The 23,788-nt window shown below is 23.8% G+C and overlaps 1 protein-coding gene across 12 annotated transcripts in view; it reads right to left on the bottom strand.

The window, feature by feature from the left end:
- LOC129610439 (cell adhesion molecule Dscam2) overlaps positions 1-23,788 on the bottom strand; it is a 190,179-nt gene that overhangs the window by 40,461 nt on the left and 125,930 nt on the right. For 11 of the 12 annotated variants that reach the window (XM_055523020.1, XM_055523018.1, XM_055523017.1 and 8 more), the window contains exon 9: positions 12,482-12,754. In XM_055523020.1, coding sequence (XP_055378995.1) covers positions 12,482-12,754 — 273 coding nt within the window. Of the gene's footprint in view, positions 1-11,964; positions 12,015-12,343; positions 12,755-23,788 lie in introns of those variants that run through there. The other variant, XM_055523025.1, reaches the window with a different exon arrangement.

The following is a 23,788-nucleotide window of genomic DNA, read 5'->3' as shown; positions in this document are numbered from 1 at the left end:
TACTAATATTGAGATGGTAATAAAATATTTTAATTATTAATAAAAAATGAAGTGAAATTTGCTTTTATTTTATATATTCTGAAAATATTCAATTTATATTAAAGGAGAAAAAAACAAAGCTCAAAATATATTAAAAAAAGATATTTTTTTTGTGTTTGTTTCTAAATAAAAACAGAAGGAATATGAAAAAGGATTTGTTTTTTTGTTGAATCATAATTAATTAAACCAGTGCGAACGAATGTTCGAGGCATATTATAAATTTACCACTCTGTTTGTGACGAAACAGATGTCGGAGATATTAACATAAGTATATGTTTCTGATCACCACCGAATTTTAAGTTGGTTTACCTCTGTACATTCTGTATATTTGCCCATCCGTCCGTTTATTTATGCGTCTGGCTGCCCAGCCGTCTCAGCAATAATTGCAGAACTCATTAAGTAGACTAGGCCAGCCAAATTTTCAATAACTATCAAAATTTTTCAACCGCGTTCATAATTTTTGATCATGATTTGATTTGGGCTCAATCAAAAAAATGGTTTGCGCAGCTGCCATTTAACTCTAAAAATTATTTGGTCATATTTCGGAAACTATAAAGCTTTTTGTATTTGAACATTTTGTAAACGAGTGTATTTATAGCAGCGTTACTTTAATAATAAATTTTTTTATGCAATAATTAGTGGCTGTACGAGTTCTTATAATAGGTGCTACACAAATTCAAAAATAAAAATTGTATCAAATCCATTCAAGTTACAACAGGTACGCAAATCATGGACGACCAAGTTTAGTAATAGGCCCATTCTATCTAATATCTTAATTGTCGCATAACTTTTCAGAAACATTTGAACGTGTATCACAGAGTTGGCAAAGTCAATTCTGTTTTTTCCCATTTTTTCTATTAAATTTGCAAAAGAGAAAAAGAAAATATAGATTTAAGTTTTTTTTTCATTTCTCTTTTGAATGAAAATCGCGGCAGTTGCTGGTATTAAAAAAAATCAAAATTGAATTATTTATTCAAACTGAAAATTTATTATACAAATGCAACTCCATACTAAGTATTAATGAATGTATGTGTTATACGGAAATTATGAAGAAAAAATTAGTTTATTATTTAAAGAATTAAGATTATTTTATGTGAAACTTTCAAAGCTTAGACAAATTTTTTATTTTTAGTAAATTACTATAAACATAATCAGAAAAAATTAGATATGAGCCCGTCATTTTATTTAAACAAAAATATTATGCGATTTACGGTAGTTATAAAATATGAGCTGAAATGTAGGTAGTACTAAATGATCTAATACTTGTATAAATAACAAAATTACTGAAAATTAATTATGACAACAAGTGAGAATATACGAATTTTGCAAAAACTAAATAGGGGTTAAGCTTAGGCTTACCCCAATTTGGTTTCCCTACAAAAAAGAAAGTTTTAAACAATTGTTATCGAGAACTCAAATTGAATACTACATTAAATAGGCATCAATTGCATCGCCGTATCCCAAAACAGAAATCATATTTAAAATTAAATTAAATCTTAACTGAGATTCGTTTTTCACTCACACACTTTTTTCATAAATAATGATCGTGAAATCACACTGTTAATAATTGATGTTTGTAAATAATAAATATGTAGATTTGTTTGTGTTTGGTTCCTTTATATAATTCTCAATTTTTTTTTTACTTATTTTTGCAAGACTTTTTTTTTGTATGTGCAAATGCTTTAGTAAAGTTTTTATTTTTTATTTTCAGAATGCATTTTTTGAATGAACAAATAGTCCCAAAAACAAAGGAATAGCAAAAATATAAGCAAAATGAAGCTAAAATTTTTTTTTTATCAGAATATTTTTGCATCAGAATAAAAAAAAACAGAGAAACAAAATAAATATTTTTTCTTTTCAAAGGATTATTTTTTGCTAAAACTGAGAAAAAAATTGTGGGAGCGGGAAACAAAGAAGAAAAAATTAACCAAATAAGTGTAAGAATTGCAGAAAAAAGAAAAATGAAATAAAGAAAAATGTAAAAATATGAAAAATATTTTTTTTTTTCTGGGCTTCAACCAGAAAAATAAAATATTCATTATAATATTTTTGAAAAAGTAATTTATGAAGGATTAAAACGGGATGAGAAACTTATATAATATAAAAAGAAATAATAGCCGACGTTATCACTATTCAGTATCCTTAATATACACGTTAGTGTTGCCAAGTTTATGTAATTTTTTTTTTGTTGGTAAAAAATTTTCTACTTTAATGCATTTATTTCGATTAAATAATAGGTCTATGGAAAAAACTTGGATTATATAAATAATATTCTACAATTTACTGAACGATAGAGAGTTATTTATTAAAATTTGAATTATATCGTCAGGTTAATGCCGCAACTAGATAACTTGCAATCATTGGCTTAGGGATATTGAAGATACAAAATTTAGCAATAACAAATAATTTATCATGAAAATATCTAATTTTGGCATTATCATTTTCAGATATTTAAGAAGAATTTTAAGTTATATCTAATTGGTCGCATATTAAAGAGCATTCGATTTTTTGATGTCTAGGTTAATTATCTAAAAATAAAATCTTCGAGTTATGAATTTTTGAATTCATACATAACTTTTGAAGTTATGTATTTTTGAATACTAAACCAAATCCTTATACTCGAAAGCATTATGAACTATAGGATTAAAATATTTATTTCTATGTATATGGTAATACTATAGGCATTATTAATTATTCTTAACAAATATAATTTAAATTGAATGTAAGTTTTTGGTTGTTTTAAAATATTTCAAGTACATCAGTTGCATAAAACATAAAAAACACAATATTATAGAAGTATGTGCATATATATATGTACATAATATTCAAGTAGAATCTATAAAAAAAAAACTTTTATGAAAAGAGTTATTTATCCTTTTCTACAAATATTATTTTTATTTATTTGTAAAAAATTTCTTAAAAGTAAAAACATTATTTTTATAGAATTTATTTTTCAATTTAATTTTCCATACATGTGTATTTTAAATATTTAAAGAAAAAAAAATATAACAAAAATTTTTGGAACATTAAAAGAGGTAATTAATAAAACAAAAAACACAAAGTATTCAAATGTTTTTCATCCTTAATTAAATTTTTGTTGTATGTTGGGTTGGTACATTCGAAATTAATTAATATATTTTTTCAAAATAATTCTGTAACAAACCACCGTGTTTTCAAGTGTTCATATGACCTCAATTTCAATGTATTTTTTTTTTTACATTTAATAAACTACTAGTATAATAGTAGAGGATTTTTTATAAATTTTTCTGTTTTTCAAAGAAAATATTATTTAATTATTTCATGTAAGTAGGTAGGATACAAAGTGCATAAAATATTTTTAAGAGATTAAAAAATTATATTAAATAAAATTTTCGTTTTCATTAAATAATTTTTCATATACAAGTATCATTGTAATTATAACAAGTAAAAACGTTTCAGTCGGTATGAACCGATTGAATTATACCCTGCACCTTTCATTGTTGTATAGCAATTACTTAAACCTGTGAAACCATTCTATAGAAACTTCACGGATATGTCTGATCTATAACTGAACACACAAGTTTCGTGAATCTGACTTTATTATTTTTCCAAATATTTAAAATTAGTTTTTGGAGTTGTATGGCAGGTACCCGAACCTGCCAATCAATTCCACTAAAACTTCGCTAATATATCTGATCTATAATTGGACACACAACTGCCAAGTTTCATGAATCTGTCTTTATTATTTTTCCAAATATTTAAAATTAGCTTTTGAAGTTGTATGGCAGGTACCCGAACCTGCCAAGCAATTCCACTAAAACTTCGCAAATATATCTGATCTATAATTGGACACACAACTGCCAAGTTTCATGAATTTTACTTTATTATTTTTCCAAATATTTAAAATTAGCTTTTGGAGTTGTATGGCAGGTACCCGAACCTGCCAAGCAATTCCACTAAAACTTCGCTAATATATCTGATCTATAATTGGACACACAACTGCCAAGTTTCAAGAATCTAACTTTATTACTTTTCCAAATATTTAAAATAAGCTTTTGGACTTGTATGGGAGCCACTCGAACCTGTCAAGCAATTCCACCAAAACTTCAGAAATATCTTTGACCTATAATTGGACACATAACTGCCAAGTTTCATGAATCTGACTTTATTATTTTTCCAAATATTTAAAATAAGCTTTTGGACTTGTATGGGAGCTGCTCGAACCTGTCAAGCAATTCTACCAAAACTTCAGAAATATCTTTGACCTATAATTGGACACACGACTGGCAAGTTTCATGAATCTGACTTTATTATTTTGCCGAATATAAAAAATTTGCTTTTGGAGTTGTATGGCAGCCACCCGAACCGGTGCAGCTATCTCATTAAAGTTTTTAGAGCATATGTAGAATATAATTGGACACATGTATACAAAATTCTATATTTGTACCTTTATTAGTTTTTGAAATAATTAAAATAAACTCTTTGAGTTGTATGGCAGCTCCCCGAACCCGTTGTCCGAATTGGTCCAATAACAATAGGGTTCGTCCTTGGCACAAAAGAAACAACTTGTGAAAGTTTGGTGTCGATTGCATTATTCGTTTTTGAGTTATCGTGCGATCGGACGGACGGACGGACGGACGGACGGACGGACGGACGGACGGACATGTCTAAATCAACGCAGAATTTTACGCTGAGCAAGAATATATATATATGTCCATACCGCAGATGACTCCTTCAAGTAGTTACAAACTCCATACCAAAGTTAATATACCCTTCACGAAGTGCAGGGTATAAAAAGGTTAATAACATTAATAAACTCTTTGAAAATGTACAGAAATTGAAAAGAGAAAAACGAGCTTTTTATTTTTATAACTGAAGTTATTCAACCTCTCCCTAGGCCAATCTTATCAATAGTTTTAATAGTGATTTATTCGTAACGCAAGCTTTATAATATTTGAAGCAGAATTTCGGAATTTTAATAGTTTAATTTTGAATAATAATTTATGGTATGTTTGTTTTTTAATTTATAATTGTAAAACCTGCTCTTGCTTTTTATAAATTGCTAATATTGTAATTTTCGTTCATGTTTTCTAAGTTGATTTAATTGCTTTATTTCCTATTTTGGGAATTGGAATCTTATATGTAAATTATATATTTATGGGACTGCATCAGATATTGTGCTGCGATTGGCTGTTTTTCTTGGCAAAAGAAGACGCTATGTGACCAGTCTTAACTTACTAAGTGAATATTATATAATTAACAATATCTGCACAATATAGTCATTGGGTAGGTAACTATGAATTTTTTTTTATTCATTATTGTTTCATTGCGAACAATTCAAATACTTGAAATTGTTTATAAATGCAATTTAAAGTTTTTGTTTCTATAATTTTTTATAATTTTGTCTCTTTCTAACTAATATATTTTTAGGTTCTGTGGTACTTAAAATAGGGATATAAAACGGAAAAAAGAAAAATGGAGAGAAAAGAACAAGAGAAAAAAAAGTAATTCTTTGAATTGGTTTTTGTTTCATTTTGTTTTTTCATTTTGAAAAGGAAAATTTTTGAAAAATAAGGATGAAAAAAGTCAAGTACGTCTCGCCACAAATATTTTTATACATTGGTTTTTTCTTCAACGCTCTTATTTAACAAAAATTTTTTTGTTGTTGTTTAAGGTTTTTTGAATTTTTGAAATTTGGTACAAAACCACAACAAAAAAACGAAAAGAGTAACCTGAATATAGATATACAGTGGAGTAAAATTTTAAAATTAGTTATTATAATGGAAAAATAATAGCAATTTTACATAACGACTGGGTAATTGGTTGCTCATAAAAATTAACGAAATTAATTTTATTTTCTTTTAAAAATTTCATATAAAATGAGAAAATTTAGTTCTAGGATTTTTGATGTTTTTTAATTGATATTAGACTGCGTGATATAAAAACTTACTACGATTTGGTTAAAAAATAAAAAATTAGAGTTGAAGTATTTTCGTGCAACACTTGGCTTCACTCCCGAAAATAAATACATAAATAATTTTTATATATTTATGTTTTTAATTTTGAATTTTCATCTATTATTTTTTATTGATTTTTCAATTTAACACTTTATGTTTTGGGAATATGCAATTGGCTCATCCTACATACTTATTTTCCTGGCCAGTCGAAAGCGAAAAATAGGATTTCTCTTGTAATTGAATAATATAGTATTTGATTGACCTTTTTAATTTCGAAAATATTAAAATTTTGTAATTAATTGTCGAAAAATTTTGAAAGATTTTTTAAAAATTCAATTTTAATTAATTTTTGTTTAAAAATTATTTTCGGAATAATGTAAATAATGTTATACATTTTAAAATTCAACTGTATTAAATAATGAGGGCGCAATGCTGGTCTTTGTAGGCCCAATGCAAAATATATACTTGATATAAGGTATAGTTGTTTCAGGATTCAGTCAGCTTAAGACATTTATAAATTATTAAGGTATAGAAATAAATTAGTTTTTTGAAACAAAATGGCAATTGTTATATACTGTATATAATAAATAGACCTGATTATTGCATTGTTATACGCAACATTTGTTTGTTTGTTTATGTTCATGTGAAAATTATTACGTAAAAATAAATAGAATTTAAATATAGAAATGCAATTGAATGAATGATAAATTCACTTGTAATACAATTTTTTCTTTCAACATTAAATATGTTGAAAATATAAATGAAATATATATGCACGTATAGTATTATGTACAATGTAGGTAATAAATATAAATGTTTTATGCAAGAATGAATTTAAAGGAAAAGTTTTCCTTTTTTAACAAATCCTTTCGTATTTCTTTTTTTTTGCCTATAATTTTTTTGGTTTTTATATTTTATGAATTTTCTATTATTTACTTGAAAGGTTTTTTGTTTAAACTAATATATAAGTAGAAAAACTTTAGCCTTAACGGTTTTCAACTTTTCAATTGAGAACTCTTGAAGGGGCATCTTGGCAATTCAAAACAAAAAAAAAAAATAAAAAATTTACAGGGTGAACTGAAAATTTAAAAAAGAGAATAAGTTGAAAAATTTGTAAAATAGAAAATTATCAAAAAAAAAATTTTTTTTTAAACTTTTCAAAGAATAAAAGTAAAATTAAAAAAGTAAAAAAAAAAAATCAGAAGAAAAATGCAAATTTAACGGTAAATAATATAATTTCAAATAAAAAGTAAATAAAATGCTTATACTATTGCAATTCTATAACGGTAATGTAAATTTTCAAGTATTGTGAATAAAAAAAGGAACCTGAATTAGTTAAATTTCTATATAGCTATAAAGAATATAAAAAAAAAACAAATAAATAAGGAGTTTTTACTTTATAAAAATTAAAAGGATTTAAAGAATAAAATTTAATGTTTTTTTTAATGTTATCCTTCCTTTTATTTTTTTTATTAATAAAAAATTAAATCTTAAAAAATTTAATTTTAAGCATTAACTACAATATGGACCGCTCTCATTATTTAATTAAATTGAATTTTAAAAATATTCCAAAAAAAAAAATTTTAATTCTATAAATAATATTTTATACAAGGTCAGAACTTTTATAATGCAAACCCGCATGAAGAATATTTTTTAAATGAAATTAATTCCGGAATTTGTGAATTAAATTGCGAGCCAGATCTTAAAGCGATTTGTAAAGAATTTTGGAATGTTTGCTTGAAGGAAATAATAAATCCCCTAAAATCCTGAATTATATAACCTGAAGATTGAGCTTTTTCTAATTGGTCAAATATTTATGAGAATTTAGGATCAGTGTTTCCACTCGAAAACAAAATGTATGTAATTTCGAGAAAGAATCTATGTTAAATGTATCCATTCTCGGAAAGTATAGAATTGTTATTAGTATAACGATTCTTTTTATTAGAAACAAATTAGCAAAAATTAGCAATGTGAGCTTTATTATAGTAGCTTCAATAAAAAATAACATGCAACTTATACTGCATTTTGTTAAATTGTTAAATTTGATGCTAAAAAATATGCGTTCCGTAGCTGCTGAACTATGTGGTAAAAGTGTACAATTCATAATGAAAATGGCCAATGCATTTTCTATTACAAAAAAAATTCGGAAAAGCTATTAATAGAGCCAAAACATAATAGTTTTTTGAAGATAAAACAATTTCGCCATTTAATATTAGAAGCACTGTCACATATTTTGGTGCTTAAGAAAGAAATATATTCATATTTCAGCAAAATTTTTCAATGAAGCCAATTCTGGCACTTTAGCAGATTTGAGTACCTTTGTATCCACACTAAATTTAAAGCAAAAATTTATCCAAACGAGTGCAATTGTATCCAAGTGGGAACGCTGTTTAGAATATGATCACACTGTAGTTTCCATAAACGGGTATTGAAAATTTATAATTGTAACACAAATTATTGAACTTAATAGTTGGCAACTACGAAATTTATATGAGTTTTTTTTTAAAATAAATTTTAAAATTTTTTACAGAAATCGCTATAATATTACAATTTAGTGATCGTAAAAGAGGTTTACTTTTGCAAATATTTTCTGCTTAGTATTTTAATATTATTTAACGATAAAATAAAATTTTAATTGCGAGGATTATAAAATCATTTGTTCATTCATTTGTTAACAAACAAAATCTAAAAACATTATATATGTATGTATAGCTCTCTTTTGATGTTTTTCACACCTACATTAAATTTTATGTCATGTGTGAATTTATTAGGTATATACATATACATATACATGTTCATACATATCTCGAGTATTATATGTTTTATAAAATTGTTATCAAATAAATACCTACATATTTAGTAAATGAAATTAAAGAGATTATTGTTACTTTGTAGTTTTTTTGATTGAAACTTTTGTGCATTATATATAGAAAACTCAAAGAGTCATAAGGTTTTTACACATTTTGGTTAATTAATTAGTGAATAGAATTATATTACAAGTATCGTTAATAAAATGATATGGGAATTAATTCATAAATAATATAGAGGAACACTTTAGCGTATGCAGTATATATGCAGTATAAGTAAAAATAATGTATAAAACACTTTGACGTCAAACTGATAATATTTAAAAAATAATTTGAAATACATGAATCATGTGATTGCTCACATAAAATTGATTTTGCAAAAAACAAATATATATGTAAGTAGAAGGTAATGAATACAATATATTTGTTTGAAATTATTAGTAATTTTTTAATATTTTAAATATAGGCGGGGAGAGGATTTATTAGGAGGAAAATATAAAAATTTAATTTGGCTTTAGGTATTCATAATAAATAAGGAATTCAATATTTTATAATACTTCTATTATTTATGTGGGTAAACACACAAAAATTTTTGATACATAATTGATTATTAGCTTAATTAAAAATAGTTGGTCTCATATGGTATGCACAAATGCGAATTAAATGATAACATATAAACTCTAGTATAATATAAAAATTAAATTAGTTTTAAGTTATTTAAAAGTAGATAGGGTTTCTTTTGAGCGTTGTATGCTTTTAAACCCTAATATTCACCAATATTAACATTGTAATTATTGTAATATATGAATTGTTTTATTGAGTGATCATTCTTTTTATATAACTAGAAAATCGAAAAATTGAGTAAAATTAGTTGATTTTCCAAGAAAATGAGAGCTCCTGTGTTTTTTTCGGTATTTTCTTGAACTAAAATATTTCGTTAATAAAATTTTATAAAAGAGTTACCAAAATTAGTTTTAATCCTAAATTTTACAACAAAACTCTTTTTATTAACAATTTAAAAACAATTTATACTTAAAATTTTAATTATATAGCAAATTAATTTAACAAAATCTTCCCAATTGTCTTCATTTTTTATGTTAAACTTACATACTCAAAATAATTGCAATTTTTAAAACTTTTATTTTAAAGTTTTAAAATATATGTATGTATTAAATTTAGATTGTTAAATCAAGTCACGAAATCTTAATTTACCAATTAAAGCAGCGTTTCATTTTGGCATATTGTTTGTCCAAACGCGTTAAAATTTGAAAAAGGTATAGAAATTAATTTAGATTTAATATAATTTTTATGTTATACAAGTTAACCTTCTTCATTTTGAAAGATTTGGGTTTCATTTTATATTTTTCATATTCAACTATTTGTAATTGTTATTGTTTACAATAATTTGTATCCGAAATGAAAAAAATAATAAAAAAATTTCCTTTATAATTTTATTAACTTGCTTTACATTGTGTATACATTGGCAAAATATTGCTACTGATTTCCCCTTATTCAGCATATTTTCATTTTATATTACTAATCAATTCTTATCTTAATGTACCCAAATATTTGAATATTAAAACATTGTTTTTTTCTTTAAATTGAAGTATTTAATATTTATTTGAGAGAAGAATTTTTAAGGTTCAAAAACATACCGTAATATTATAAAATTTAGGGTTAAATTCATGTAAAATGGGTATTATATGTAATTAAAAAAATGTATATAAAATATAGTATTCAAGTATAGAAAAAAATAAAGAAAAATATTATTAAATGGAAAAAAATTATTTTTACTTCTGTTGATATCAGCACGTCCTTAATTATCCTGAAATTTTTTTAAATACATATACATAACTTCTTTTATAATATGGACTCCATTTACTTTACATGGTGTGACTGATAATAATTAAAATTTTAAGATAACCATTTTACTTGAATTTTAGTTTTTTTGTATGAGAATGCAATTTGTAATTAAATTTTTTAGTATTTTGTATTTTCTAGTATAAATGATTGTTCATCCATATTCTTGCTTTACCACCTGTCATTGTTTAAAAATAAGAATTTTAAGCTAAAGAAATTTTTATTTATGAGAACACGACAATGCCCATTATGACCGATGCCCAAATACAATTGTAATTATTTATTTTAGAAAATTAATATTAAGTCAATTTTAAATTAATGGAAATTTCTTCATGTAACTGTAGAACAGATGGATAACGTAATCAAAGGAACGACCTAACGCTCTTTAGCCGGATGCTCAATCAACTGAGATATAGAGGTATGAAGAAATTACCGGCAAATTGTTATTCACATTGCTTTATACTGTAATCCACATGATTACTACGTATTGTTTACGTTGAGATGCTACATGCAATCTTCTATTTGAAGTAGACAATCACAAGGACACATATAAATAGGTATTGTGCCTATTACACTAATTTACTGAATTACTGACACAATTATAGACGAAAATTACACTAAGAATTTATATTTTTAGTTAGATTACAGTTGATTGTTTTAAATAATTTTAAAAAATCAAAGTCCATTCGTGGTGTGTATATAAAAATTATTTCATAATCTAATTGCAAATATTGTTGATATTTAAAAATTTTTCCAAAATTTTTGTTGAATTGTGAGATTGGTAAAGCATAGTTGAAGAGGTTTTGATTTTAAACAAATCCACTTCAACTATGCTTTAATTTCTCTGAAAACTTAGAAGAATAATAAACAAAATTGATTTAATATTTGGTACTGAACAGATGTAGATTTTTAAAAAATACAATATTCAAAAGGGCATAATTTGTTTTTTAAAATTTAAACTTCTGATATCTGAAAAATTATTAGGCACACTATGTAAGTAAGCATAAGTCGATATTATAAATTCTATAAATTTCTTTTTTCTGTGAAAATTTATATGTAGGTATATTGTTCTTATCAACAAACATACTAACATATTATATACCTAAACTTAAGTATGGATATGTAAAAACAAAAAAATATTTTTAAAAGAAGTATCCTTTATATATTTTATCCTTTGAGTCCTTCTTACTTTTGACTCTATAAAATTTATATATATATTTTTTTTTTGCTGAAAAAAAATTTATTCTTATTCGTAATGCTATAAAAAAATGTATTATGCCAAAAAAAGAACAAAAAAAAAATAAAATAAAAAGGATACTGTACGCAACAAAAAAAAAATAAAGTATTGCAAAAAATTATATAAATTTTGTTTCTATTTTAATAAAATTTTCTAAATTTCTGATACAAAATTTAATCCTATTTTAAATTTAATTTATAGCATTTTTGCGCAATGTAATTAAAAAAAGGATAAAAATTAAAAAAAAAAGTCTCCTTTTTATTTTTTTTGGTATCAGTCCACGTTATTACTTCTGGGACTGAAAGTAAATTCTTATATAAAGTAAATGATAATGAAAAATAAAAGAGAAGACATTTGCTACAGAAGCTATGAGTAAATTATGTGTGCATGTAGTTACGTCATATGTACATATTTCTAGCTCTATATAACATATTATGTACAAACGTAGTATCAAGATCCTGTACCTATACATAGTACGTAAAATCTAAAGTAAAATATTTTTATTATTTTTAAACAAAAATTTAGTAAATTGTTTTTCTTGTACTTCAATATAAAAAGAACAATAAAATGAATAGAAAGAATAGAGAAAATTGGATACAAACCTATTACAGTTACTTCACCGCTACGTCTAGCACTATGTCCTTGTTTATTACGTGCCCAACATGAATATAAACCAGAATCAGCACTCTTTTGTACTGGACTAATAACTAATGTACCATCTGGTTGTACTTTTTGTCTTATATCTTCTGGTAATTCACGACCACTACGCTCCCAATGTATTTCCTCAATAGGATATCCTGCTACAGGACATTTTAAATATAATGTTTCGCCAGCAACTGCAGTAACTTTTGGTATTAAACGTATATATGGTAATCCTGTTATGTTATTAATTAACACACATATACACATAATGACGTGTAGGTATTTGGTTATGATTTGTTTTTCATGTATATTTTATTAAACACGTTTTCCATTCATGTATATCGTATGTGTCAAAGAGTTTATCCCAAAAACAAATCATTTTTATCATTATTGTTTTCATTTGTGTATCATGTTTATATGTTTGAGAAATTTAATTATTGTTATTTTTTTTTTATTATTTCAAATTTAATTTTTTTTTTTAGTTTTTCATTTGTTATTTTTTTTTCGTTTTATTGTTGTATAATATCCGTTGTTAATAAAATTGATGTAGTGTTGTTGTTGTTTTCCAAAAAGGATATGCAAGAAAAAAAGAAGAAAACAAAATAAGAATTATATTTGTTATAGTTGAAAAAAAGGATAATTTTATTATTGTTATTATTTTTGACGAAAAATATAAAAATTCATAAAAATTTTTTGTGTTTTTTTTTTAAACCTTGATAACATTTTTTATCTTAATTTTCATTTTTTTTTTTAAATTTTTTTCCTATTTATTTTTTTTTTTTATTTTGTTTAATTTAAGGTTACATTTCATATACATGCCAACATAGGTGTATGTATATATGTGCGCACATGTTGTATAATACACCTAAAAGAAATCTCATATTTTTTAATAAACTAATATTTTTAGGCCTCAGAGTGAAATTATAAAATCAGCTAGTTTAATATTTTATTGTATTTTCTAACATTTATTATATGTCATCAGAAAGAAGAAATGGAGATGGATAGGCCACACTCTCTGAAGGACAGTAAATAATATTTCACGAAAGGACTTTGAATGGACTCCACAAAGTAAAGATCAGTAGAGGAAGAAGTAAGAGGACCCCGAAAAATATGGTCTGAAATAAAAGAAATTGCGTACGATAGAATCAGATGGTGAAGCCATGAATATGCCCTATGATTCTAAAGGGAGTAGAAAAAGGATCAGGTAACTATGCAAACTAGTCTAGTATCAAGAGGTGGAAACATTTTAATTTACAAATTATTTGTGTCAATTTATTTATTCACAAAAGATATTGTTGTTGTTTCATGTATGCATGGATATTTTTCCTTAGACTAAAATATACTCGACTTAAAACCTAGCGGGCAATTTAAATATTTGGCCATTCGAATACTTTTTTTAATTATTTGACATTTCTTTAAGGAATACCAGTAAACCTTTCTAAAAAGGAAGCATCAAAAATTTTGTTAAAGCAGTCAGATTTAAGATTAAAATTTATGTATATTTTGATTATTGGTTATTCACGTAAGACAGTTTTTTTTAGTTTATTTTGCATATATGCGCAGAAAATATATAAAAAATTTATATACAATAAAAATTATACACTATTGTAGAATTCCATAATTTATGCCTTACAACTTTAAAAATTTCAGAACTCGAAATTAATATAGCTATACTGATTTATTTTGGCCTGTAATTGTATTGATCTTATAATATTTATAATTATTAAGACAAGGATTATACTGTCATTCACTTGCTACTTTAATATGTAACTTAATAAATTGATATTAAGCACAACTTATTCACATATTTTCTACTTGTAAGATAAACCCAGACACTCTGTATATTATACTTCCTCTTGCACAATCTCATGTGTATATCAATTTACATATATTATATACTTATACCTAGATAGTTCTTTTTGTTCGTGAAATATCTGGGTTATTCATTGATTTTATATATTATTCGTTTTTATTATTATTTGAATTTCTTGACGTTTTCAGGCCTGAATTTAAATGGTATATTTCCAATTCTACATTTATCAGTATATTTCCGAGAGGAAAATTTAAATCAGAATAAATAAATTTTTGCATTGTTGTTTATGCAAAAATTTTCGTCATTAAAATGTTTGGCACAAATTGATAAAGTTTCCGTTTTGGTTTTAGTAAATAAAATATAAAAAAAAATTTGAATGAATGTTTTAAAAATAAAGTATGTATTTGCAGGTTTTATTACATTTTATTTATAATATTGCAAATGATCATTTGATATCATAATTTAAATTTAATTTATTTTTAAAATTTACAAAGTACAACAGTACAGCAACAGTTTAGCTCTTGTAAAGCCAGTCAATTTTAATTTCAATACATTTTCCTTTTAATATCGGTTTCCAATTCATATTATAAAAATGTTCGCCTGAATTTATGCAATTTTTAGTAATTTGAAAATGCTGCCATTGAATTTTTGTATTCAAAATATGGGAAGGAAATCGTAAACTCTTCAATTGATATTTTTGTTTTTTTTTATTAATCAGTGTTAATCAAATACATACGTATAACTATTATTTTTAATCGAAAAGTTGTAATGGTTAATTGGTTTATAATTGAATTTAATTAATTTTCAAATGAAAATTTATGCCTCAAAAATTACATTTGTAATTTAGTTTTCAACTTTAAAGTCTTATGTATTTTTAATTCCACTGTTATATTATTCCTGATTATTACTCTCAATTGTGACCTTGTTTCTTTTTCTTATTACAGAAACTGAAATCGAATAAAAAATTCACAAAATGATGTAAAAATTTAAATTATCAAGAACCGAAAAAAAAAACAGCAAAAAAGTTTTTGCATTTACAAAAACAAAGAAGTAAAAATAAAAATTCCAATAGATTGCAATGAAATAAAAATTTACCTGAGAACAAAGGACACATTTACAAACTTTATATTTGTATACAAAAGAATTAAGGATATTTGTTCATTTTTATTTTTTAAAAAGGAAGTTTTGTAAAATAACAAATTTACAGAATTAATCATGTTGCATGGAGCTTAACTAGTTTTATTGTTTCTACAAATTTTATTTTAATGCACATGCAATATATCTATATGTGTATATGGGCAGTTTTCTCATCAATTATGCAATTCATACAAGTTCATATACTTTTATTACATATTCACTTACGTATACAATCACAATTAAAAATTGCATATATAATAAATGAATTTTGTTGTATAATCTATGTATGAACGTATTTATAATATGTTTACTATACATGTGTATAAAATAATTTGAATTTAATTTTTAGCATACAAACATAAAATTTTATTGCATATTACGCATATACGCATACTCATATAAAATATGTTGGCATATGAAAGTTATGCCCGCAGGGTGAACCCATTTCAAAAAATATCAGAAAATGCTTAATAAACTAAATATGTTGTAGTGAAATACAGAAGCGCATTTAAGACCCATAAATAAATTGTCCAAAATTTGGGTTTGAAATAGTTTATGTTCAATAAGTAGTGACAAAAATTATGCTCTTATATTAGGAAACAAAAAGAATAAATCTAAATTCTGAATTGAGGATAACAGAAAACTATTGAATTGTACGAGTAGAATATTAGAAAAGAATTGTAGAATATTGAAAGTTAAATAGATTTTTTTTTGTTATAACTAAATCACTCTAATTAATGAACTTTTTGTCAAAAAACTTGGATCTTATTACTAATTTCTATGCAATTTGTTTTCCCCTTTTATTTATTTTTAAAATAAATTATTTAATTTTTTCCTTTAGATTCAATTTAAATTTTCAAATAAAGTAATCACCCTGTTTATTTTTTATTATCATATTATGTATACATACATGAATTTGTATATGTGAAATAGATGCATTTAAATTCATCTATAGCATATTTAAAGCTACTTTTTGGGGATATTTCAAAGAGTATCCCAAAAGTATATTCAAATATGCATATTCCGTATATATGTCTATATATATTATACATATAAACATATATATATGTATGTAAAGCAATATACTATCATAAAAAATTTACGAAAAAAAGACAACAAGGAAAGGCTAGCATTTTATTATTCTGTGTTATTGGATTTTTTGTTTTTTTGTATATGATGAATTTTGTTTTGTGGGTCAGTAGTATATGCTACTGATGGATATAATATATATGAATGCATACATTTATAAATATTTAAAATATACATAAATTTACATATTCATATTATATGCATGTATGAAATTTGTAGATAAAGTAAAAAATTTTATTCATTATGTACATATATCTATGGAATTCAAAAGAGAGAGGAAGAAAGCGAGAGAGATACAGAAACTAAGGACCAAATTACTGTGTTCTCTTTATACATAAATTTTTTTGTATGTATATTTGTTTCATAACCATCTAGATAAGTGATAACAAAATATTATTTTCGATCATGGTGAATACACTTTATAAAAAAAATTATTACGTAAATTTTTAGGTCATTTATGAGCCATTAATGTTTAATCTTCAACAATAAATTCGTGATAATTCTTTATACATTTTTTTATCTTTTAAATTGTTAAAATAATTTTAAGAATTTTATTGAGTTTTATATTTTAATTTTAATCCTTAAAGATTTTTTTTATAATTCAATCTCTATCAATAAATTTTCAACAAGTTAAAAGCAATGGTTGATTTTAATAATTACTTTATGTTATGTCGTAATAGATTTGGGAAAATTACTGAAAAATGAAATATAAATTTATTGAAAATATTGAAATGCCCACAGGTCTATAATTGAATTATAGTCAATGAAAATAATTTGTATAATATTATAATGGTATGGGAGTTGATAAGTATTTAAAAAACGGCTTGAAACTTTAATATATTAAATGTTGAATATGTTCCCTCCAATGGATGGAATTATCTATACGAATTTGTGTAAACTATCCAAGTATGAGATTTTGAAATTTATTTAATTGATAATGATGCAAATCTGTCCTTTAAGAATGAGATATGAAAATTAAGAAGGGGTTAGCCTTATTACCAAGTAAAAATTATTATTTAACAATTTTTTTGTAGACTGATGAATTTCATTGATACTATAGAACTAGTTGTGTTCAGCATATTTGTATGAGGTGGAAGTATAAGGAAATTGTCGAAAATTTTCGAAAATGCCATAACTAATGCGTTTATAATACTAGTTAACGTATTATAATATTTTCACCATGAAAATTTATTGTTTAATTTATTTCAGCACAGTTTAGGAAGAGGAATTTTTTGATTTTTGTGCCTGAGGCGTCGTCCTAAGTATATGAAGGAATAATCTTCATTTCTGAAAGTGAAAATACATTTCACAACTGTAAGAATATCAAATTTATAGAAACCATGTATTCAATGCAATAAGAAAATTTGTTAGTTTTTTTGAATGTTAGGGCAGGCACATAGTTTTTTAAATCAGCCGAAAAATTTCAGCATTTCTATTTCTAAATTTAAATAAGTCTTTAAATAATTCAAAAAATTTTTCTCTTAAGAAGCAATAATCAGCACAGTATTAGTAAATTTTTATATTTTTATTTTCACGTTGAAAGTACGGTTCAATGTAATGGCTTTATGTATACACGCATATATACATTAATCTATTTTATATAAAATTTTATAGGCCTATAATATTGAAACATCAACCTCTCACCGTTTTTATTATATTGAAAATTACATATTATGTGAAAGGATGTATCGAATGATAAAATTAAATTGAGAAAAGGTACATAAAATAGTTTATCTATATCACATTTTTTTTTTTAGAAAAAAAGGTTGACAACCTTTATATTATAACATTTGCTGTTTTTCCATGAGTTTATTAATGTTATGTCCTTTGGTCATTTCATAGTTTTTAATTTTTTTATTTCATCCTTTTGTAATATGAGTTAATAATACTATGTAACTGTGTGTTATATAGGCAAAAATTACATACATATGAATAACATTCTATTTTTGAATAAATATGTATATGTATGCATGTTATTCATGCTGTACATTTGAATAGAAATGGTTAAAATTGTCGTTATTTTTGTATAAGAATGTTTTGTGTTATAATTATTATAATACAAGTATATATATAATAAACAAATGTATACATACATATTATATGTGCTACTCTTTTTTTATGTAACGGATGTTACAAAATAGTAAAAACAATTGTTATTTTGAAAATGCTTTTTATTTTATTGTCATTTTATTATAGATTGAAGCCAATTCAGTTAATGTCCTTGGATTTTTGTATACACAAGTAGATGTACACATAATATATTAGTTAAACAGATACAAATTACAATATATGTATGTGTTGACAGCATTTGTATATGTGGTAAATATTTACATGTTACTTGTTTTATTGTTTTATTTTACATATTGTTTTATTTCTATTGCATAAAATTTATAAATTGAAATATAAATAGCGTTATAAAACGAAAATTTCTCAATGAGAGCAAAATTTTTATTGGTTTGGTTTTGTTTTTTTCTTTTTTATTTTCTTTGTGTTATCTGTGTATGCAATTTGATTGATGAATATGTATAGTTTTCAAAAAAGGATATTTTAAAGTGTAAAACTTTTGACATTTTATATTGAATGTCGTTTTAAAAATAAAATTGTCGACGGTATGCGAGTATCGAAAACTATAGTGGTTATTTAATTATGAAGTTATGAAGTGAATTTCATTTTCTTGTTATTATATAGGAATAAGAAAGCGTTTTTATAGATATAAGTGAACAAGAATATGTGTAATAAATATTGCATATTTATAGGAGCATTGAGAGCAAAGAAGTGCGTTGTTTATTATCGTTTCTAAAGTTCTATGTAAAATCAAAAGTGATTGATTGTTTAACGTTATTATCTTTAGATATCGGATCTGATCAAAATCAAACAAAGAAGCAACGAATTGATGTTTTTCTAAAAATACCGAATTTTCGAACAATCGTACGGATATGGAGCATCTCTGGTTTTAATAGGCATAACACCATACACATTTACATAAGTGTTACATAGGTATATATATATGGAAAATTAGGGTAAAATTTCATTTTCAGAAATTGTTCTGGCTCTTGTAACATAAAGCAATTTTATTTTTTTTTGCTTTTACAAAATTTTTTATGTATGATATTTTATGTGTTTTATATGTACATAATGTATTTATATAAAATTCCTATGTACAAGTTATAAATATGTGTATGTATACACTTGTATATTAAATCTATATTATTTTGTAGACCAGGAAAAGTCCAGAACAATCAAGATATAAAATGACCTATCCCAAGTGATTTTTTATTTTTATTTTATGGTTTTAAGTTGTTTTTTTATTACTTTTTGTGTTTTAATTTTGTGTAATCCTTTTTTATTATTTTTATTTTTGTATATTTCTTAAATTTTTGTTTTGCATATTTTTTATGCTCTATTTCGTACATTTTCAAAATGAAAGGAAAATAAAAAAAAATTAAATGAACAAAATTAACAAAGAGAAAATTTTGCTATACATTTTCCTGAAAACACTAATTTTTTTATGTATGTAATATTTATTTTTGGTCTTTTGTAGAGAAAAAAAATGGAAAGGAGAAATTCAACTCGATTGCGTATTTAATAAAGCATATAAATGTGCGATTGATAAGTAAAACAGAGAAAGGTATATTTAACATTTAAAAAAAATGAAAAGTGAATTTGTAAAAGTATGTGAAAATTTTTCCCGGAAACAATAGTTATCATTTGAAAATTGCGGTATACAAATGCACAATAACTTTTGTAAAGAAGCAAATTTATGTACATAATAATGGGTAAATGAAACGTACATATAGGTAAAGCTGTTGTTTACTTTGTGTATGTATACAAAATAATTATAATATATTATATATATGCACATAAATAAAATTTTGGGGGCAATTGCAAATTATTAGTTATTTGTATTCAAAAAATAGTGTCATATTACGATTACGGAGGCAATTGATTAATTGCGAATTTTCATTTTAAAATTTAGAAAATAGAAGTAACGAAAAATATGATCGTAAATTATTATTTGAAGTGTTTAAAAGATCTTTACAATTTGTTGAATGAATATTTTTTAATTTTGAAACCAAAAGTACCTTGTGATACATTGGGACTATTTTACCAATTAGAACCTAAAAACAATCAGTCATTCTAGTTTTGATTCATTTTATTAAATTTGTAATGATTTATTTACTTGGTATTAAATATATTTTCATAATTTTTAATATTCTAAAAATATATCCTTTATTAATTGGTAATTCTCCATATTGTACAATGTGCTTTAGCTTATATTTTATTTCCATATGTTATATTTTAAAATTAGCAATTGAATTAAGGAATTTATATCATTAACTTATTAACTATTCCACTCATATTATGAACTAAAAGTATTGAAATAAAACATCAGTGAAAATTTATCAAAATTATAAAAATATTTTATATTTAGAACAGGAAAAATTAAATAATAAAATATTTTTATAACAAAATTATTATCTCTTAATCAATTAAATTGAAAATTTTTCGTGGAATTTAATTATGATTTTTTATGTTAATCATATTATATTTTATTTTCTAGTAGTATTTTGTGGGATTTGAATAAAATTAAAAATATTTTGCGAAATAACATGAATTTTCTATTTGAATTTTTAATTATTTTTATAGAATTGAATAAATTTTGAAACTAAAACATTCTTTTTATTTAAAATATGAGCATGCAATAATTCTAATGAAAATTAATAAGAAATAATAATATTTTCGGAGAGAATATTTGAAGAGATCAAATTGAGAATGTATAGGTTTTCAAAAAAAGAGGTTGGATGTAGCGTGGCAGATATTTTCTAACAAATAAATGTTTTTTGAAACGAATATCTGAGAGTGTCATAAATTCACAAAAATTGAGAGTTGTTTTACCATTTCAAATAGCTTGCTATACTTTCACCATTCCAAAATTGCTCAGATTATGCATAATTTTAATTTCTTATCTTGGATCGCCTTTATAATATTTAAACATCGAATAGGTTGTTCATTTTAATTTAAATTTTCTTAAAGTATTATGAAAAGGACAAAATTAGACAAAACCTTTTTTCCCAGTTCCGGCAGCTTTTACCTCATAGTTTTTAGTTTTATTGTCAATATCAAAAGTTTTTTCTTTATTTGTAATGTGTGTTAGAATAAATCTCTAATGATTTTTAATACTGGGACAAAAAAATCTTAAATGACTTTTTAGTGTTAAAAAAAGAACAGAGATAAAAAAATACAAAACAAATTTTTTTTTCCTTTTTTTTAATTCTTAAATTGTTGGTCTCTACTTTTATACAAAATTTACGTTTCTGTGCGTATATAAAAAAAGGTAACTAAAAATTCAAAAAAAAATCATACTATCCTTCGAGATTTTAATAATAAATTTTTTTTTGTTATACAAAATCACCATATATAAATTATTTTTTTATAGGTTTATTTTTGGAAATGAAACTTTATTATAAAAACTTTCAGACATTTTGTCGCTATTATAAAAATTTCTATATTAACTTGTCTGTTTAGATTTACAACAAAAAAAAAATCTTGTACCTTTATAATGCTAATAAACTTTCTTATGTAGCTCTTAAGTTATAAAGAAAATTATGAATTAATTTATATGTGTATAAAATGTAAGTAGACTTCCATTTTAAATGCTAAAAATAGTTTAAAGGTATGCGCATAAAATAACATTGACTCTAATATTTTTAGTTTTACAATGTCTGAGACTATATGCAAAAAGTTTATCTTTTTTTTTCTAAAAGTTATGATTTTCTTCAAAGAGTTTATATTACAACTAATTGAACACGAACAGACAGAAATTAGACTAATTTTAAAGAAAAATAATTGGACGAAATTTCATGAGGATGACTTTTTTAAAAAATTTCATGAGGATGACATTTTTTTAAAATGAGAGAACAACTCTTTATCTTTGTAATAGAATGTAGGTGTACGAAGAAAAGAGAAAATTTAGTTGAAACGAAAATGAAATGAATTTGTTGTTAGAAGGAGATACTGATTTTCCTTGTAATATTGGGAACTAATCAAATGCAACGAAACAAAAATTGTTTTTTCGTATTGTAATTCAGAACTTAATTCAACACTGAATCTTACATTTTAAAGTTTATGTAAATAACAAGATTAGTAATTTAGAAACAAAATGGTCAAACAATTAAAAGATTGTTCTATTTACCAATCAAAGTTGCAATTTTAATTTTGATTTTTCATTCTCTTGATGTACTTCAGTGTTTCTTGTCATTCTTATCTCAAATAAAAAACAAAATGCGAAACTTGAATTTTCCATTTTTTGTATTTGATTTACTTAATGTCCTTATGTAGAATTTATATTTTATTAAATTTTAATATAATAAAATTCTATAATACATAAATGAAATTCTATTCTTATTCTGATTTCGTCTATTTAAAATAGCGGAAACTGTGTAGTTTATTCTTATATAGTCCGTCATCTCAAAATGCAAATCCCATAAGAATTTTTCGGATAAAAAAAAGGATTTGTTTTCTTTTTCCCAAAGTTTTCTTCTTTTTTTTTGCTTTTCTTATTATTGTATTTTTTTTATTTATTTTTTCTTTTTGATGTAATTTGAATTGGAAATATTTTTTCAGTTTTACAATTGTTGTATTTTTTTTTTTCTTTTTTTTCATCATTTTGACTTGCTTTGCATAGAATGTAGGACAAAATTTGATTTACTATAGTTACAATATTGTATGTGTGTATATATGTAAGGGTATATATATATAGAAATAACAATAACAAATTTTCTTCTCCCTTTACTTTTCAATATCCCATATATGTACAAAAAAGAAAAAATAGTATGTAAATTGGAGAAATGAATGAATTAAATCAATGTTGAATAAATTTTCTGGCTTTTCGAAAATATGACAACTGGGAATATTTCAAGTCTGATGAATTTTTCCGAATTTTAAGCAATTTTATTGTATATACTACCTACATACACTGAAATTTGTATATATACTTTTATAAAATTCAAGGATTTTGACAAAAAAAAAAAACAACTGAAATAAAGAAAAATGTAAGAGCTGAAATTTTATTTTTTTTTTTTTCAAGTGCATCCTTAGGAGTAAAAAAGAAAAATGTTTTATGTGCCGTTTTGCTTGTAAAACTTCTGATTATATTTTTTTCTTGTGTTGTTTTCTTTAGGATCTAGTTGAATATAAATGTAACAGAATTTTGTGCAATCATTTGAAA

The sequence above is a fragment of the Condylostylus longicornis genome, unplaced genomic scaffold, assembly GCF_029603195.1.
Source record: "Condylostylus longicornis isolate FDR11 unplaced genomic scaffold, ASM2960319v2 ptg000044l, whole genome shotgun sequence".
In the NCBI taxonomy this organism is placed as follows: domain Eukaryota; kingdom Metazoa; phylum Arthropoda; class Insecta; order Diptera; family Dolichopodidae; genus Condylostylus; species Condylostylus longicornis.
Note: the sequence above shows the minus strand (reverse complement) of the source record. Positions and strands in the feature narration are given on the sequence as shown.